This window comes from Rhinolophus sinicus, chromosome 2, assembly GCF_057876585.1.
Source record: "Rhinolophus sinicus isolate RSI-liver-muscle chromosome 2, RSI-T2T, whole genome shotgun sequence".
Taxonomy (NCBI): domain Eukaryota; kingdom Metazoa; phylum Chordata; class Mammalia; order Chiroptera; family Rhinolophidae; genus Rhinolophus; species Rhinolophus sinicus.
This window is the reverse complement of record NC_142502.1, coordinates 49,581,543-49,600,192: the sequence shown is the minus strand read 5'-3', so window position 1 is coordinate 49,600,192 and position 18,650 is coordinate 49,581,543. Positions and strand designations below refer to the sequence as shown.

General features: G+C 37.8%; 1 protein-coding gene across 5 annotated transcripts in view; it reads right to left on the bottom strand.

The window, feature by feature from the left end:
- The window catches only part of HACE1 (HECT domain and ankyrin repeat containing E3 ubiquitin protein ligase 1), a 94,112-nt gene extending 85,504 nt beyond the window's left edge, over positions 1–8,608 (bottom strand). For 2 of the 5 annotated variants that reach the window (XR_012496697.2, XM_074333343.2), the window contains exons 1-4: positions 8,265–8,607; positions 1,913–1,967; positions 994–1,083; positions 340–444 (exon numbers count right to left, since the gene is read on the bottom strand). Coding sequence is in view for 4 of the 5 variants with exons in the window: in XM_074333343.2 (XP_074189444.1) it covers positions 340–444; positions 994–1,083; positions 1,913–1,967; positions 8,265–8,340 (326 nt within the window). In the remaining variant the exon portion in view is untranslated. Of the gene's footprint in view, positions 1–339; positions 445–993; positions 1,084–1,912; positions 1,968–8,264 lie in introns of all 5 variants that reach the window. The other 3 variants (XM_019735003.3, XM_019735004.3, XM_088795535.1) reach the window with 2 other exon arrangements.
- Between the last annotated feature and the right edge of the window lie 10,042 nt (positions 8,609–18,650).

The following is an 18,650-nucleotide window of genomic DNA, read 5'->3' as shown; positions in this document are numbered from 1 at the left end:
TTAACTAAACAAGCAATTTGGAAAATAAGACATGGAGTTAGATGTGGCAAAAGACTAGCAGGAAAAAGGACACTAAAACAAAAAGGTGAAAATTATACTTTTCAGAAAATAAAATATCACAAGTAAAAATGAACTTTGACAAACACATTTTCAGAAAGAAAAATATCAGTAAACAATTTAATAAATTATTAAACATAATAGTTATTTAAAAATTGAATATAATGACCCAAGACCCTCTTCTCAAGGTAAATACTAGGCAAAAAAAAATATCACATCTATGTAGAGTACCTTGAATATTGATAATACAACTTAATCTACTTAAGAAAACATAATATTTACCCATTTCTAGCTGCCAAATGAAGGGGCGTACAGCCTGAAATATCTTGATAGTTAGGATTTGCTCCTTTCTTTAACAGCAGAACCAAGCATTCCACTGATCCACAACTAAAATAATATTAAAAACAGTTCAGACACATTCAACAAACAGCCTAAGTTGATACAGCTTAATTAAAAAACAAAAAGCTCTATTAGACACATTATTTTTGAGGTCCACATTAAACTAAAATTTTACTTAACTCTGTCACAAATACATATCCTGTCACAAATAATATATATCCTCTATTTTAAAATATAAAGCTAATGACTTCATGTGCGGTTAGCATATAAATTCTCATATTGGTTGGATAAAAGAAAAATTTCAGTGAATGTACCCTCTTAAGCACATCCAGGAAAGACAATTCCCTTGCCTAACCTACTCTCCTCTGATCTAAAACAAGCTAAGACAGTAGTTATGAGACTTGAGTCTAATCCCAGGGTTAACAATTTATTTAGAGAAAGAATGCAAGCATAGCACACTACACCTTAAAGAGAATAAAGAACCACTCAGCTGTCTGTCCTCATCTCTCTTCATAACTACTGTAGACCAACACTGATTCAAAGCTTACTGATCATTACCCTGGACCAGAGTTTAATCCAAAATATCTTTAGTCTTACTTTGCTGCAATGTGAAGCAAGCTTCTTTTCACACGTCCAAACGCATAATTAACATCAAACTTTGAATTTGATAGTAGTTCAGAAACAGACCTATGCCAAAGAAAATTAAAGTTGGTAATTAAAAAATTTTAAAAAACATCATAGCTACAGTTCTTTAATTACTCTTACTAATTATTCAAAAGATTCTGTCCCACATAAACCAAAAAAACAGGCATTATTCTTGAAGTGTAGCATGGCAGCCAGCATAGTATCATCCAGAAACCAACTGCCCTGTCCTATAATTAGTGCTGAAGGTTTCCTTGTCTGTGCTCTATGTCACCTGCTCTGAGGACACCTAAGTTGCCTTCAGCTTCCCCTAGATTCTTGAGAAACAACGAGAATACGGCTGGCCTCTCCACTTGCAGAAAGCTTGGCCCATCTATATGAATTTTGGCAAAATAAGAAAAATCAGAGACAAAAACATATTTTAATTGTATCAGATAGGAAGTTTAAAGCAAAAAAATCATTTACACATTATACAAATACAAGTTTATTGTTTCAAAATATAGTTTGTCTTCACTTTCTTCTCATTACACTAAACTACCCAATGCTAACCACAGCAGAACCGTCTGCTATTAGTGTCAACACCTCATCCCACCGTCAAATAACTGTATCTTACATGAGCAAACAAGTACTTGACTTAATATCTGCCTATTCATTTAGGAAATCTCGTACCATAGAATTTTACATAGATTTTACAAGATCTTAGAAAATCTTGTTTCTTAATTCACAGGCAGAAAATTATAATGGAGGTTAAATAACTTGCCTCAGGACAACATCTGTGTCCAAAGCCTGTGTGTGTGCATGTGTGTATTTACCTAAAATTTTAGGTAAATTTATACTTCTCAAAAAAGTACAAATTCGTGAAATAGCCACTTACCTGTGTTGATCAGCCATAACCATTGGCATTAATGTATAAACAGCAGTTTCATTATCTGAGTAAAAAACAAACAAAAAAAACAGAAAAACAATTTATCTCGTACTTTTTCCAAAGGATAAAACTTAAGACTATTTTAGAGTTGTCGTAACTCCACATAAAAAATGAGAAGAAGAGGTGAAAAAAGGTTAAGGATAGTGCAGAATACCAGAGGTATTGCAAAACTTGCAATAATGCAGAATTTCTTATCCCGTGTAATGCTTGTCCCCTTTCCATCACCACAAAAGTGCTTAGCTTCTGGATTTAAGGGAAAAATATTAGAGACCTAATATTTTCTGTAGCTTTAACAAATTTCTTTTACTTCCAATGAAGTGTTTATTGACTTCTGGATTTAAGGGAAAAATATTAGAGACCTAATATTTTCTGTAGCTTTAACAAATTTCTTTTACTTCCAATAAAGTGTTTATTGACTTAATATTCTATCATACACGTACTTTGGGGGAATTTTAAATATATGAGGATATTAAAGATATATATGCCAAATAATTTTTAAAACATTAAACATACATAGTACTTGCTTTCTGCCAACATTATAACAAAAGAAATTATTTTTGAAGCTTTTAGTCTTACTGACAGCAATAAAGTCTTACTTATTGGTTTAAACTATTCAGTTTCATTTATATCTTTTATAGAATAAAGTCACAGAAATATAATCCCAAAGAAAAGGTTAAAAGTCAACAACATCCATGATGCCATATTATACTTAGATAAATTTCAGCTAGTGTTTGAATTTATTTTTATTCATTACTAATGGTCATTTCTCAATTCAATGCATTTTAGATGTTATGTTTTTTAATAAGTTATTTACAGAGAAGTAACTCTGATAACTCCCATTTATCCCTTAAAATGTTATTACTGAAGCTAAAATTAAAGTTTGAAGAGAAAGATACTAGTTGTATAATATCCAAGTATCTCCCCAAAATATTAATTACAAAGGAAAAACAGTAAATTTATAGTGGAGAACCTAACAGATACCACCTTAATTAAGTGATAAGTGGTAACTTCACCAAAACTAACACTGTGTTTCCCTAAAAATAAGACTAGGTCTTATATTAATTTTTGCTCCAAAAGACACATTGGAGCTTATGTTCAGGGGACGTCGTCCTGAAAAATCATGCTAGGGCTTATTTTCTGGTTAGGTCTTCTTTTCGGGGAAACACAGTATACGTATTGATATCATGCAGCTCCTGATATAACGCACTGAGAAGGGCACATCACTTTTGTAATACTCTTGCCAAAAAATGCATAACTTGAATCTAACCATGAGAAAACATCAGACAAACTCAAATTAAGGGGAATCCCACACAACATCTGATTAGTACTCTTAAAGTCTCAAGGCCATTAAAGACAAGGAATAACTGAAGAATTATCACAGTTTGGGGGGAGGCTATGGATGTGAAACCTGACAACTAAATGCAACACGGTATCCTGGTTTGGATCCTAAAAAAGAAAAATGATATTAATGAGAAAACTTGTGAAATTCTAATAAAGTCTGTAATGTAGTTAATAGTATTATACCAATGTTAATTCCTTAGTTTAGATAACTGTACTATGGTTGTACAAGATGTGAACATTAGGGGAAGACAGGTGAAGGGTGTATGGGAACTCTGCACTATTTATGTAGTTTGTATGTTAAGTCTAAAATTACTTTAAAAAGCTAAAAAAAAAAAAAGAAAAAGGAGGGGGAATCGTTATCATTAAAGGAGTCTTAAGAAATGAATCAACCAAATACAATGCATGTACTTTGGATACTAACACAAACAAATCAACTATTAAGAAGTATTTTTGAGAAGGGAAACAATATGGACTGGGTATTTGATAATAAAAACATTATTGTTAATTGTGTTAGCTCTAATAATGGTATTGCATTTATGTTTGAAAAAACTTATATATTTAGAAATATATACTGAAGTATTTAGAGGAGAGAAGGAAAAAAGTTATTGCTATTTCTTCACATTTTTTGTTGTTGTTGTTATTTTACTATTTGGGAGTATATACATGAAGAGCAATATAGTCCTAATCCACATTCGCAAGTTCAGTGTGCAGACCCAATAACTCTTTCAGTATAAAAATAAAATACCAAAGAATCCTATTAATTAACTGCCACAATGTTTTAAGCTATTATCTTAAAGGCATTATTCTAAACACTATACATGCCTCACTTCTTTTACCCTCAGAACTACCTTATGATGTAGGCACTATTATTATCCATCCCCATTTTACAAATGAGAAAACTGAAGCATTAAGTAACAAGCTGGGTGATGGTGGCATTAAGTGGCTGGAATCCAAACCTGGATGATTCCAAAGACCTCACAATAAAAATCTTACAGTGCACCCAGTATACACTATATATAGTAACCAAAGGTCTAAAATACAACACTCATTCTTCAAATATGCAATACATTCTAATTTTTTTATTCTATTTAGTTTTTTAAAAGTGGTAACTGCAACTACTAAATTGTTCTCATTCACTACCAGTGAATCACCATCAGGCATTGAACAACACTAAGGCCCCGGGGCATGGCGACATTCTTTATGTCTCATATAATACATGTCCCAATAAAATCTGAACCTCTAAACCATGACAATTTCAATTAAGTCACTCCATAATAAATAAAGTCATGAACAGGAAATACCTTTATTTGTGAGTTAAAACTTACATATCAAGATGGTATGTAATTTTAAGTGAGCATGCGTGAGCATCATAAAGTTCACATGGGTTTTATTTACAGGGTGTTTACTTAGATAAAATTTAGATGTAGATCTTATTTTTTAAGTCACATCTAACCTTATGAAAATAGAGCTCACATACACCAAAACATATGAAGAAACAAATGTCACCACAACTGTGGTGCTAGAAGGAGACTGTCCAGGAAATACTATACTAAGAACAGAATAAAATTTGTTTTCAGGTGCTTCCTTCTCTACTCTCATGAAGACACCTTGAGAACTAGGTATATAATTAAAGTTTTCAGAGTGATAAGAAAAGTTTAATCTTTCACTTTATGAGATATATTGCCAATTTTTATTGATGAAGTTTCAGAACTCAACAACTAAAAGGAAAACCTTAAAAAAACAGGAAGCTCACATTTATTATATTTTATACAATTTCTCCTCAAACCATCAAATGGGAGTAATTTTTTAAAAAATATATAATTATCCTAATCACTATTCAAATATGTACTAAAATAAGCTCAAGTTATATTTTATTAAACAAAATATATTCACTGTAATGCAGGTTAAGACTTTTTCCACATAAGTGAACAGTATACTCGTAAGCCAACCTTTTAAAGTCCACTGAGAATCCACATCCTAAAGTAATTTCCCCTCACTTCCTCTCTCATAAGGAAGATTCCTATGTCAGCCCTGCCTAGGATGACTCAACAACCTGGCCCCTGGAAGTTAATGGCAATGCTCAGGTTTTCATCATCCCAAGGAAATATAAACATGTCCTCCCCAGTATTCAACTCAGTAAATCAAGTATCCACAGTTTAATTCTACGCAACGAAGTTAATTTTAAAGGATGATTAAAATTTTCCAACCTTAATAATTCGTTCCAATTAGATGCTTAATCACTGAATTCTAACACAGAAAGTATCTGATTATTTCCTAAATTTAGAGAGATCTCCTAACTTCTGATCAGCCTTTAAAATGCAAGAACAATAATCTGGATTTTTATAATTAGAATGTTGTATACATACATACATACATACACAGACACACACACACACAGACACATAGACACAGACACAGACACACACACACACACACACTCACACAACACTTGAAAAAGAGCCAATCTCAAAGAATTCAAAAAGATTCATCAGAACTTAGGGACAAAGATAAAGGAACAAGATGAGCAAACTCATTATAATCAAAGAAAAAAAATGTACGCAAGATGTCACTTTTGCCTAGCAACATGGGAAATAGTTTTATTTCAGCTTCTCTAGTTTCCAGGGACTCTCAGACTACTGGTAGAAACTTCCAAAGAGTAAGTTGAGAGGTGGATACTCAAAACCTTAAAAAAGTTAATATAATTAGATCTTTTTTGTTCTTTTACATATTAAATTCTAAAGAAGTATTTATAGAGGCAGAGTATGACTTTAAAAACTACTAAGCTGCTCCTCATAAAATCTATTATAAAAACAAAAATTAAAGATTCAATATCTGTTATATATATCCTATAAAAACCTACAAAGTCATAAAGCATATTTAAAGATACAAAAAAAGTGATGTTTTCTAAAAGCAAAATAAAATATGATATACAATATGATCTTATTTTGGTAAACAAAGAAATAATGGAAGGAAATGAAAATATTAACATTGTTTATTACTGGGTGGTGGAAAAACAGATTTTTTTTTACTTTCTTTTCAAAATTTTCTACAGTGAAAATATATTACTACTTTTAAAACCAGGAAGAATCATCAGTCTTCTAAATCACATTTATGTAAAAACCATTAGAAATTAAACTAAGCGATACAAATTGCTATCAATGAACCTACATATGCAGTCTTCTACATCAACCTATACCAATAATTTGACCATGGAAGATGAGCGCAGTATTCAAGAAATGGACTCGGGGCGGCTGGATGGCTCAGTTGATTAGAGTGAGAGCTCTTAACAAGGTTGTTGGTTCGATTCCCACATGGGCCAGTGAACTGCACCCTCCACAACTAGATTGAAAACAATGGCTTGAGCTTGGAGCTGAGCCACCAGTGGGTGACCGTGGTTAGAGTGCGGTGTTCATAACACCAAGGTTGCCAGTTTGATTCCCACAATGGCTAGAGATTGGAGCTCAGCTGCTGGTTGGGCGGCCAGTTGGCTCAGTTGGTTAGAGCACAGGGCTCATAACACCAAGGTCACCAGTTCAAGTACCAGATGTGCCAGTAAGCTGGCGCCCTCCACAACTAGAGTGAAAACAACCACTTGACTTGGAGCTGAGCTGCCCCACCCCCCATAACTAAATTGAAAAAACAACTTGACACCCTGGAAAAACACAGTTTCCCAATATTCCCCAATAAAAAAAATAAAATAAAATAAAGAAATGGACTCAAAGGTGGAAGGTGAAAACAGAAAGAAAAAGTTGAAGCTGGATACATAATCACTAAAATTTATATATATATAAATTTTATATAAATACTATATATATATAGTATTTAGGTTACTTTCAGTCAACTACTTCAAACTAGCAAAGTATCAAATATAAAATTATTTTTGATAAACAGTCACCACAAATCATCCCTGTTCTGAATCATAAGTAGAGACCAGGGAAAATTTTTTCAGGAAAGTTATCCCTAAAGTCCCCAATCCCACATTTCTTTGATGACTCTCTTCCAAGGTCTCCTTCCCTAACCTACAAATCCCCTCTCCAGCAGCAATTCAAGGCAAGTTCTGAAAAAAATAAGACTAATAAATTCATTTTAAAAAATTACCAGCTTTAACCCCTTAACCTTTCTCTCATTTGGGCATACATAAACAAAAGCCTCTTGGAGACAGACTGCCATCTCCCACTGCCACTAAAACGTCTGAATTCATGAGGGTGCAAACAAAACGGCTTTCTTCCTTCACCTCTTCTATTACTAGTGTTTTACCTGTCCTGAAGGAACCCTACCTAGCACACTGAACTAAAAATTCCGGAACTACAGGGATCGCGCCTTTTTCCTCTGTAGAAGCTCCCGAGCCCCCACTTAGGTCTGACGAATAAATAATGAAGGCACGCATGCATATTTTTAAAAAGTGTAAATATGTACACACAATTTTAAGAGTACAAGTTTGATATCTGACACTCTTATTTATCTGTTTATTGTCAAAATACAATAGTGTGCTACCTTTTAAAAAAAGAAGACTGCTTAATCCCCCGTCCCCTCTGCAGTTTACAGTAAATAGTACTATCCTGGGCGCATCTCTATCCCCAGCAAGCAGCGACTGTAAAATGGCCCACAACTGTAATGTTTCCTGAATCCGGGTCTCCGTCATCCGGCTGGTATTTCTGCCCCTTCGCCAAAACCCCTAATTGACAGTCGGGAGAAACTTCTGTCTGTTCTGCTTCTTCCACCAGCAGCAGCCGCACTGTCCGGGCCCCTCCCGCAAATTCCCACCTGCCCGGGCCGGAGCGGCAGGCGGAAAGTGGTGGGGGGGTCCCAGTCCGACCCCTTCCATCCCAGGAAAGTAAATGCGGGCGTTTTCTCAGCTTTCAGTCAGTTTTCCAACCCGACCTCGCCACGGCCCGAGCCCCGCCCCGGGTCCCCCCTCGCCTCCGGGCGCCGGCGTCCCCTGCCCCGCTATCCTGCTCACCGTCGGGCAGCTCCACGGTACGAGCGCGGCGCAGCGAGCGCGTCAGGCGGTTGAGCTGCTCCATCGCTCTCTCCATCCTCGGCGCGCCCTCCGTTCTCCCCCAGCCGCGCCGGCGGCCTCTGAGCCCAGCGCCCTACATCCCGCCCCGGCCCGTCTTGCGGGCGGAGGCGCCAGCTCGCCCTGGCCACCGCCGAGGGTTGCGGGGACAGCTCGGGGCCGGGTCCTCCGTCCGGGTCTCGGGGGCTGCCGGACCGACCACCGAGGGGGACACCCGTCGCCACCGCCGCGCGAGCCCTTCCTGCCGCCACCGCCGCTTCCCTGCTGGACTCGCACGGCCTTCTGGGAACAGTAGTTCTGAGCCTGCGGATGGGGGCAATCGGGGCGGAGCCACGCTGGGTGCGCCCGGGACTCGGCGCTCCCGCCACGCTTAAGACTGGGAAGCGCGGTGCGTGCGGGAAGCAATGCCAAGCCTGGGCATACCCCCAAGTTCCTGGAGAAACTTCCTGGGTGTCCCCACGCCCCCTCCTCTTGGTCTCCAAAGTTGTACGGGAGCCGCTTCCTTCAGCTGCCATTAATTCACTGCCCTGTACAGCAGATTGGGGATTTGCACAAGTTTTATTAAAATAAATCCACCATCCCAGTTTTGGTATATTTGTTTTTTACATACATAAACTGTTGAAATATACTATTTTCATATGTAAAATTTAAAGAATAATAAAGTCAAGCAAAAGCAGAACACACATTTTTCTTCCGTGCAAGTAATTTAACCATAGCTTAATCATTTGTCTCCCCTGCTGGGTGACGTCATGAGGGCAAGAACACCACTCTATCTTGTGCACTTATCACAGCACCTGACACCAAGTTAAACATTGGGGAAGCTATGTATGATGAATATTTTAGTTTATTTGGTACAATGCTGAAGTGTCAAGGTGATGACAGATCCCAGTGGGAAATCCAAAAACTCTGACTTGTAAGTTGCAAAAAAAACTTGACAATGCCAACAAAGTATGGAAGAAATTAATTATAAGAAACTCAGTTGGGGGGGTGGGTCAGAATCATACTTACCAGCTCTACACAGAAGCTGAGCACAAGGCAAAGTCAAAACAGAAATTTGAACAGCTGAGAGGCAGCTGAGACATGAAAGAATTAATCCATGCAGGTAAATATGAGCTTGGCTAACACCACTGACAAAGAAAAGTTAAGGCGGGAGTTTTCTCTTCTTGGCTATAACCAGTACCAAGACAGTGCCAGAGTAAGAGAGAAGCAAAGAGCTTGGACTTTCCCAGCTTCTCCTTCCTCAGAGGCAAAGTTGCTCCAGGAATGAATGGGCATAGGTGTGTTGATAACGTCAGCTAGCCCAGAGGAAGAAAGCAGTCTCACCAGCCAACCCAGTCTGTGCAGGGGCAGACAGTGGCAGGCATGGGTGTGCCTTGCCAGTGCCGTCCTAAATTAGTTCCAACCTGCAGCTATCAGTAACTTGTGCCAGTGGTGCAGCAGGCTCAGGGTAGACCTCCTAACCAGTTGGTTCAGATGAGACCTAACCAGTCTGGCAACAAGGTGGAGAGGTTAAAGTTTCAAAGGAATGCCAAATGCTATGAAACAATCTGGGCCATGCCCAATCCTTTGCAACCTGGCTTCAAGTGGAAATGCTCCAGCCTTTCTTGGCCTCCCCATTCCATTCACAAAGTCAAGATCTTCACTGCTGTACAAAAGTTAGCACATCATTCCCTGTGATCACCACCACTCCTTAAGCTGTTGCTCTGTATAAATCACTTCTAATGTCCTGTGGGCTCCAAGCCTGGAGCGTGTGTGTAGGGGCAAGAGCCCCCGATAGCCTCCCTGGTGGGCATTGCTCCCCATGCTTGCCACTGTTTGCCACAGAAGCAGGAGATGCTGGAAGAATGTTACAGAATGCTGCTGTAGATTGTCAATGATAAATTCTGTAGTATGATGCAGTCTCTCAAATAGCTCTGTTTCAAGGTGTACAAAGCTGCAGTATTACTATAGGTTTATCAAGGACTGCCGAATAGGACTTTTTGCAATGGTATAAATGTTCTGTAATCTGTTCTGTAATCTATAATCTGTATTTTGGATTAATTAATCTGACTATTAAATCCAAAATAATAGTCACTAACCAAATGGAGCCACTGGGTACTTGAAATGTGGCCAATGAAAATGGGTTTTAAATATGTATTTAAATGTAATTAAATCAAATAGCCACATGTACCTAGTGGCTACCACATTGGATAGGGCAGCTTATCACACCAAGAGGGAAGCTGCCCAGGAGGACAACAAAAAAGCCGTAGTTCCTCATAGGTTATTAGCTAAAGAATTCTTAAATATTTCTTAAATAATTCTGAAAGAATTGAAGATTTTCTCACTTGTCTTGTGGAAGCCATCACCAAGAATATCAGATGAAAGCTTTGAAAGGTCATTTCGTACCATAAATTCTACTATCAAAAGCATTAAGTTTTTCACTTATAAGATTCCAGATTTTTCTGTAGTTTCAATTTTCTTTTTTCTAATTCTGGAATTTTTTTTCTTCCCTGGAAATTGGTTTGATTGGAATTACCCAAGCTTAAGCTTCTCCATTTAAAAGAAGAAAACAATCACTTCAACAAAAGGCAGGAAGAGAGCAGGAAAAATAAAAAGCCAAGAACAAAGACCAATCATTGTAAAAACAAAACACAAAAATAAGATGGCAGAAATAAGTCTAAATATATCCATGGTCATAGTCACAGAAAGTATAAACAGAGTAAATGCAACGATTAAAAGACAGAGGTCTTAGGTTGTATGAAAACGTAAAACAAAAAAGATACTTGCTATTTCCAAGAGACCACCATTTCCAGGAGACCACCATTTCCAAGAGGAAATGGGAAAAAGGATCTACCTAATAAATATTAACCAAAAAATTTGGTATTGTTGTGTATTAGTCAGGGTTCTCCAGAGAAACAACCAATAGGATGTATACCTATATAGAAACAGATTTATAACAAACAATTAACTCATGTGATTATGGAGGCTGTCCAGTGTGGGCTGGCAGGCTGGACACGCAGGAGACCAAATGGTGCAGATGAAGTCTGAAGGCAGTCTGCCGAAGAAATCCATCTTGCCGGTCTTTCTGTTCTATCCAGGCCTTCAAATGATTGAATGAAGCCCACCACTTATGGAGGGCAACCTGCTTTATTCAGATTTCACTGATCTAAATGTTAATCTTATCCAAAAACATCCCCCAAGTGGACACACAAAATTAACCATCACAAACAACATTAATATCAGCAAAGCAAACTTTAAAGCAAAAAATATTACTAGAATCAAAGACAATCACCAAGAAGTTTATAATAGTCCTGAATCTATACCTAACATAGACTAAAAATAAATCTACACTTGACAGAATTACAGGAATAAATTCCACCACCAACAGTGGTAGATTTTTAATACCCTTCTCTCTGACACTGACAGAGCTAGCAGAAAAAGATAGGTAAGGAGATAGAAAATTCAAAAATTTCAACTATAAGCCTCACCAAGGGCATGTGCATGTGTCCAATATTTCACTCCACCTAACAAAGAGGGAATACACATTCTTTTAAAAGCACATAGGTTACATTTACAAAAACATAAATGGTTGTAGTGCTAGTCTTCAGAACAGTGTTAGTCAGAAGGCAACTAAGGATACCATGACTGAAGCCAGGCTGGAGTTGGGTGAGAATCTCAAGGAATGCAGCAGACAGAGGCAGCTACCAAAGAAAAACAAAGAAGGCTGTGGGTCAAGAAAGGCAGGGGACACAGCGGGGCAGTAAAAGGAACTGTGGAGCTGAGCCAAGGGAGACAGCCACGGATCTCACCAAACCACACTCTCTCTTTCAGTACCCAAACAACAGAATTTTTAAAATTAAAGTGTGGGATTCTGTATTTGCCCTGTTGGATTTCATCTTCTAATACTGAAGACATTGTTATAAACCTGCAAAGATCTTTTTTGGATCCTGCATCTACTAATTAGGTTCTTGGTATCCTTCTGTAATGTATATCATATGCAGATTTGATGAACTCCCCCTCTTTAGAGATTTAAGTCACATATAAAAGTGCTGAAACAAGAGAGGGCCAAATAAAAAAGTCATTAAAATTACCACTTAAAACTTTTCCCAGATTATTTTTGAATGATTAATGAACTCTTTTGGGGAGAATGTTTCATCATGTATTAATACATCTAATTGCCTATGTACTGAAAGCTATTTAAAACTAGTTGAGCACCTTTTGATCCATTCATTTCATCACTGGGAATATAGCCCAAAGAAATAATCTGAAATAAAGACAAAGACTGATAAATAATATACATTAATTTATTCTTTCAGATGTGTGTATTAAATACCTTCCATGATCCAGGCATTATACCAATAAACAAAAGTACCAGGCCAGCCCAGTGGCTCAGGCAGTTGGAGCTCTATGCTCTATGCTCCTAACTCCAAAGGCTGCAGGTCCAATTCCCACACAGGCCAGTTGGCTCTCAACCACAAGGTTGCCAGTTCAATTCCTTGACTCCCACAAGGGATGGTGGGCTGCTCTCCCCTGCAACTAACAACGGCAACTGGACCTGGAGCTGAGCTGCGCCCTCCACAACTAAGATTGAAAGGACAACAACTTGACTTGGGAAAAGACCTGGAAGTGCACACTGTTCCCCAATAAAGTCCTGTTCCCCCTTCCCCCAATAAAAATCTTAAAAAAAAAAAAAAAAAAGTACCAGCATACTGTCTATGGAAGGACAGAGATATTTCTTAATAGTTTTCAAATAATTATTCATGAATAATATAATAACAAAAAGAGATAAGTGCTCTGAAAGAAAGAGGAAAAACAAAACATTGTGTGAAAGACTAAGAACATCTAGAAAGGCTTTCCCAAGAAACAGACACTTAGGTTAAGAACTGAAAGGTGAGCAGGGCTCTCTAGGTAAAGGAGAGGGAGTGGTGAGGAATGTTCTGAATGGAGAAAATGGAATTTGCAAAGATCCTGTGGTGCATAGAATGCTAAAGGAATCTAAAGAAAGTGGTCTTTCAGCTTTGTCACTGAAAGTCAAGGAGTCAACCGGAGTACATTGTAAGATGAGACGAGGGGAAGCAGCCCTGCAGAGCTCTGAAGACCATGGTCGTGCCTTCAGCATAAGAGTGGAGAAGCACTAACGAATGTTAAACTGGTGAGAGTGATGTGATCAGCTATGTCTTCGGAAGGGAAAAATTTCTCTCCACCTAAAGTATGAAAAATGAATTAGATTGATGGTAGAGTCGATAAGGAGAGACTCTATTATGAGACAGGATAGTTAGCATGTTGCTAGGTAGACAGGAAGGTCCCTGGTGGAATAAACAGAAAAACAGCCAAATCCTGAAACTCCAAGTCCTGGAACGTCTCCTTCACTCCAGAACAGGGACATGAGAATATGCCTTGAGGTTAATAGATAATCTCAAATCCCTTCTGGCCAGACAAAGGAGCAGATCTGATAGAAGGAATGGGTTAGTTGTTAATCCCTTCAGGATGAGCAAACAGGACAAACCTAATAGATGAAGCAAGCAAAGCAGGCAAGGGAAGGTATGAACTAAGAGCTTTTGCCTCAGTCACTGGGCACCCTTATTCAGGAACCCCTCCCACTTGGGAGCTGCAACCTCTTCTCCTGTCTCTAACAAACTATCCTCTTTTTAAAACTTTTTGCCTCTCCCTGGTCCATATGTCGGTTCTTCGGTCTCATGAGACACAATCCCGGCCCACACCCAGAAACTGCCTGCAGATCCAACATCATTTACACCACTTGGGGACTCACAGAAAAATATTCCTACTTCAATTAGTGGGCTACTAGGTATTCAAGGTGAGAGGCAATTTTCTTTTGCACGAGCATGGTGACTCTTTAAGTAGAGAGAACTGCATGGATGGAGAAATGTTTTAGTGATAAAATCAGTAATACCTGATGATGGATTAATATGGGAAATGAGAAAGAGGTGTCTCATGCAATTGCATGTATGATGGTATCATTCCCAGGAATAGAAAACACTGGAATAGAACAAGGTTGGAGGAGATGATGTCATGGAGAGTTTGGAGTACCTTTGAGTTACTGAAGTGGAGATATCAGGTAGATAATTTGACATATATAGCTATTCTGGGCGAAAGATATATTCTTGGAGATATCAGTGTATAGATGGTGTTTAAAGTCTACATTGAGATTATAAAGTGGAAAAGGAGAGTTAACTTGCCCAAGATTGGTCCCTGCAGGTTAACCTCCCAGAGAGGGAGCTAGAAAGCTCAATGGAAACTGGATAAATCTGAGTGGTAAAGGTAGTCTGTCCCGGTAGAATATTGATGTGTTGGATCAGGCCGTGCAGGAAAGAAGAGTAAGAGAGAGGTACCTGGTAAATGGAATGTGGGGTCCAAAGAAGGTTTTTTGTTTTGTTTTTTTAAGTAATCAGATAATGGAGGATGTTTTAAAGGCCCTGGTTGAAACTAATATTCTAGAGAAAGAGGAATAGCTTAGTCCATTTGGGTTGCTATAACCCAAATACCATAGACCAGATGATTTAAATAACAAACACTTATTTCTCACAGTTCTGGAGACTGGAAGTCAAATATTAGGGTACCAGCATGGTTGGGTTCTGGTGAGGACTCTCTTTCGGGTTGTAGACAGCTATCTTCTTGCTGTATCCTCACATGACAGAAAGAGAGCTAGAGAGTTCTCTGGGGTCTCTTTTACAAGGACACTAATCCCATTTATGAGGGTTCTACCCTTATGACTTAATTACCCCCAAAAGACCCCCATCTCCTAATACCATCACATTGAGAGTTAGGATTTCAACATACGCATTTTGGAGGGACACAAACATTTGGTCCATATTAATAAATAATCGATTATGTAAGATCTAACGCACAGGAAGCTTTGTAAATAAATAAATAAGAACTGCTTAAATGTCCAAAAATAAGAAAATTTTCCCATAAATTGTGCTATGTTTACATAGAGCAATATTTTGCAGCCACTACTAATGATACATATGAGAAAAGGAAAGCATTGTTTCCTGTATAAGACGGGAGGGGAGCTTTGAGGATGGAAAACTACGTGACAAGCACCAGCCATGAGAGGGAGACTTAGCACCGTACACTCTTTTAGATCTTTCTAATTTTCACCTCTGTGAATTCACTCCTTATTGAAAACTGTGAAAGTAAACAAAATAAGTAATTTTAAACAATCAGAAACAATGATATATATGAAAAGTATTAGTAGAGTGGGCTTGATAACAATACCTATTTCTTTTTTTTCAGGTGGAGGATTTTTTTTTTTTTAATTTTATGAAGGAAATTTTCTACATAAGTACGGAAAATAGCAAATGAAAGCCCAAAATATTCATCATCCAACCAATCTTGTTTTGTCAATATTCCCAGTTACTCCCCTACCCTCACACTGGATTACTCTAATGTAAACTCAAACATCATAGCATTTTACTTGTAAACATTACTTATGTATCTCTATAAGATAAGGACTCCAGAAAATCATTATGATAGTATTATGATACATAAAGGATTTGCAAAAATACACTGATATTGTCAAAGATCCAGAGAATGTTCAAATTTTTCTCAATTGTCTTAGAAAATTGTAACAATTAGATTATTTGAATCAGAATCCCAAAACGCTCACATATCACATTTTGTTGATATGTTTCTAAAGCCTCTCTTATTCTATAGGATCCCTACCATCTTTTTCTCTTTCCTTAACACTTGTAATTATAACTCCTAATTTCATTCTGGTGTCCATACTTCTGCATAGCCCATGTACTGATTCTACCCCTGACACTAGGGGCATGTAGCTCAGGTGTAATCTCATCCCAGGCCACTATTTATAGTTGATAGTTCAGAATTTAGACCAATGAAAAACGAGAAGTTACTGAGAATCTGCAGGAAAGAAGCTTCCTCACTCTTCTGCGGAAGCCTCCAGAACTCAAGCACTCTCTGTCTCCCTCTCTTTCTAATATCATATTTATGGCAAAATATCTATTGTTTTCCTGCTAAGATCAGAAATAAGGCAGGAATGTTTGTTTTCATCACTTCTCTTCAACATTATAGTATGTCTTAATCAGTGAAAATAGTATTGGTATCATTAATATTCACTTGGAGAAAAAAAGAACCACACCCCCTACATCACATCACACGCAAATTAATTTGGGAAAAATCATAAATCTGAACATAAGAGCTAAAACTACAAAGCTTCTGGAAGAAAATGTAGGAGACTATTTTTGTGACCTAGGAGAAGGCAAAGACTTCTTATATAGGACACAGAAAGCAAAAAAAAAAAGCATAAAAACAAAAACAAAAATTGATGTTAGAGGTCGGCCCTGTGGCTCAGGCAGTTAGAGCTCCATGCTCCTAACTCCGAAGGCTGCCGGTTTGATTCCCACATGGGCCAGTGGGCTCTCAACCACAAGGTTGCCAGTTCAATTCCTTGACTCCCGCAAGGGATGGTGGGCAGCGCCCCCTGCAACTAAAATTGAACATGGCACCTTGAGCTGAGCTGTCGCTGAGCTCCCGGATGGCTCAGTTGGTTGGAGTGCGTCCTCTCAACCACAAGGTTGCCGGTTCGACTCCCACAAGGGATGGTGGGCTGTGCCCCCTGCAACTAGAAACGGCAACTGGACCTGGAGCTGAGCTGCGCCCTCCACAACTAAGACTGAAAGGACAACAACTTGAAGCTGAATGGCACCCTCCACAACTAAGATTGAAAGGACAACAACTTGAAGCTGAACAGCACCCTCCACAACTGGGATTGAAAGGATAACAACTTGACTTGAAAAAAAGGCCTGGGAGTACACACTGTTCCCCAATAAAGTCCTGTTCCCCTTCCCCAATAAAATCTTTAAAAAAAAAATTGATGTTAGCTTTCAAAATGAAAACTTATGCTCATCAAAAGATACCATTATGAACATGAATAGGCAAATTCTCCATGGGGAAAAAATATTCACAATGCACATGTCTCATAAAGAATTTGTATATGACAAACTTCTACCACGTAAAAAGACAAACAACTCAGTAAATGGAAGATGTTTGTGCTACAGTACTCTCGGGAAACATGATATGGCCCTGGAATAGAAAGACATTCTAATATCTCTTATCACACAAAGTTAATAAGCGTTTATTCCATCAAAGCAAGAGGCTTCTTCACTAAGACTAAGATGAAATAATATGAGGATAGGGTGGAAGATGTTCTCCTTTCCTGACAACATTTTAAGTTTAATATATAGGACAGAATTAGTCCTGGAAAAATCTAACTGCAGTAAAATATTTTTTTCTATTTCCTTGAGTCCTGGGATAACACACTACCAATATTGAAGACATATACATTAAAAATCCATATCTAACTGTATGAGTTCAAAGCACTATAGATATCAATTATCTCTCTTGTATATTAACCATGGGAAGTACAAGCCAACTGCATCTGTTCCTTGTGAATATAAATTGCAAGCCACCAGAACTTTCTCAAGCCTACATGAAGTTCAGGATTAAAAATGAATTAGCTCTTGGGAGATATGTAAATTACAGGATTTCCATAAATCATACAAATTGTGATTGTGTAAAGTGGGAGCTTTTGGCCATGACTAAAATAATTTTGATTTTTCAAACTTTCCTATACCCGTTGCAAAAATTTCATAGCTTATGCTGACATTAAAAACAGTGCTACATCTTCTGAAATGAGCCATGAGAATACAGAGATAGACAATATCCAAAACAAGACTCAAACGGAGAATTTTAAAACCATTAAATCAAATCAGTGATTAGTCCTATGAAAGAGTTTTCTGAATTTTGTAGTAAGTTTAATGGCCTTAGTGACCATGAGATAGCATGAAAGATCATGTTTCCTACCAAAAAATAAGAGTGTCAAGAAAACTAGTATCATTGAACTTGTGTATATTTGAAAACTTTATAACAAATATAAAGGTTTAAACAAATCTTTATTTGTATTGAGGCTTGTTGGGTTTTGTTTCCCCATTTCAATAAAATTCTGCCTTTTTTAAATATTCAGTTTGGTTTAGATAAAAGATGTTGGTGAGTTCATTCCATCATCAGTAACTTAGTCCCAAATTCAATGCAAACAAATACGTATCTGTAAGGTGCAAGGTAGAAGTACAATAACGAATAAGACTTTTTTGTTTTACTTGCCAGGTGTTCAACTTTTGGAAAGAGTGTTAAGACATGTATAAAAATGACAATAATATATAGAAAACTGTGGAGAGTCCTTCAAGTTGTGCCCAAAACCCTGGGGATGTGAGGGGGAGAAGCATCACTTCATTGTAGGGAGGGAGTAACAGCAAGGAAGATTTCATGCCCGAAAGGAGGTCAAGTTAACACACGAGGAATAGAAACAGCAGG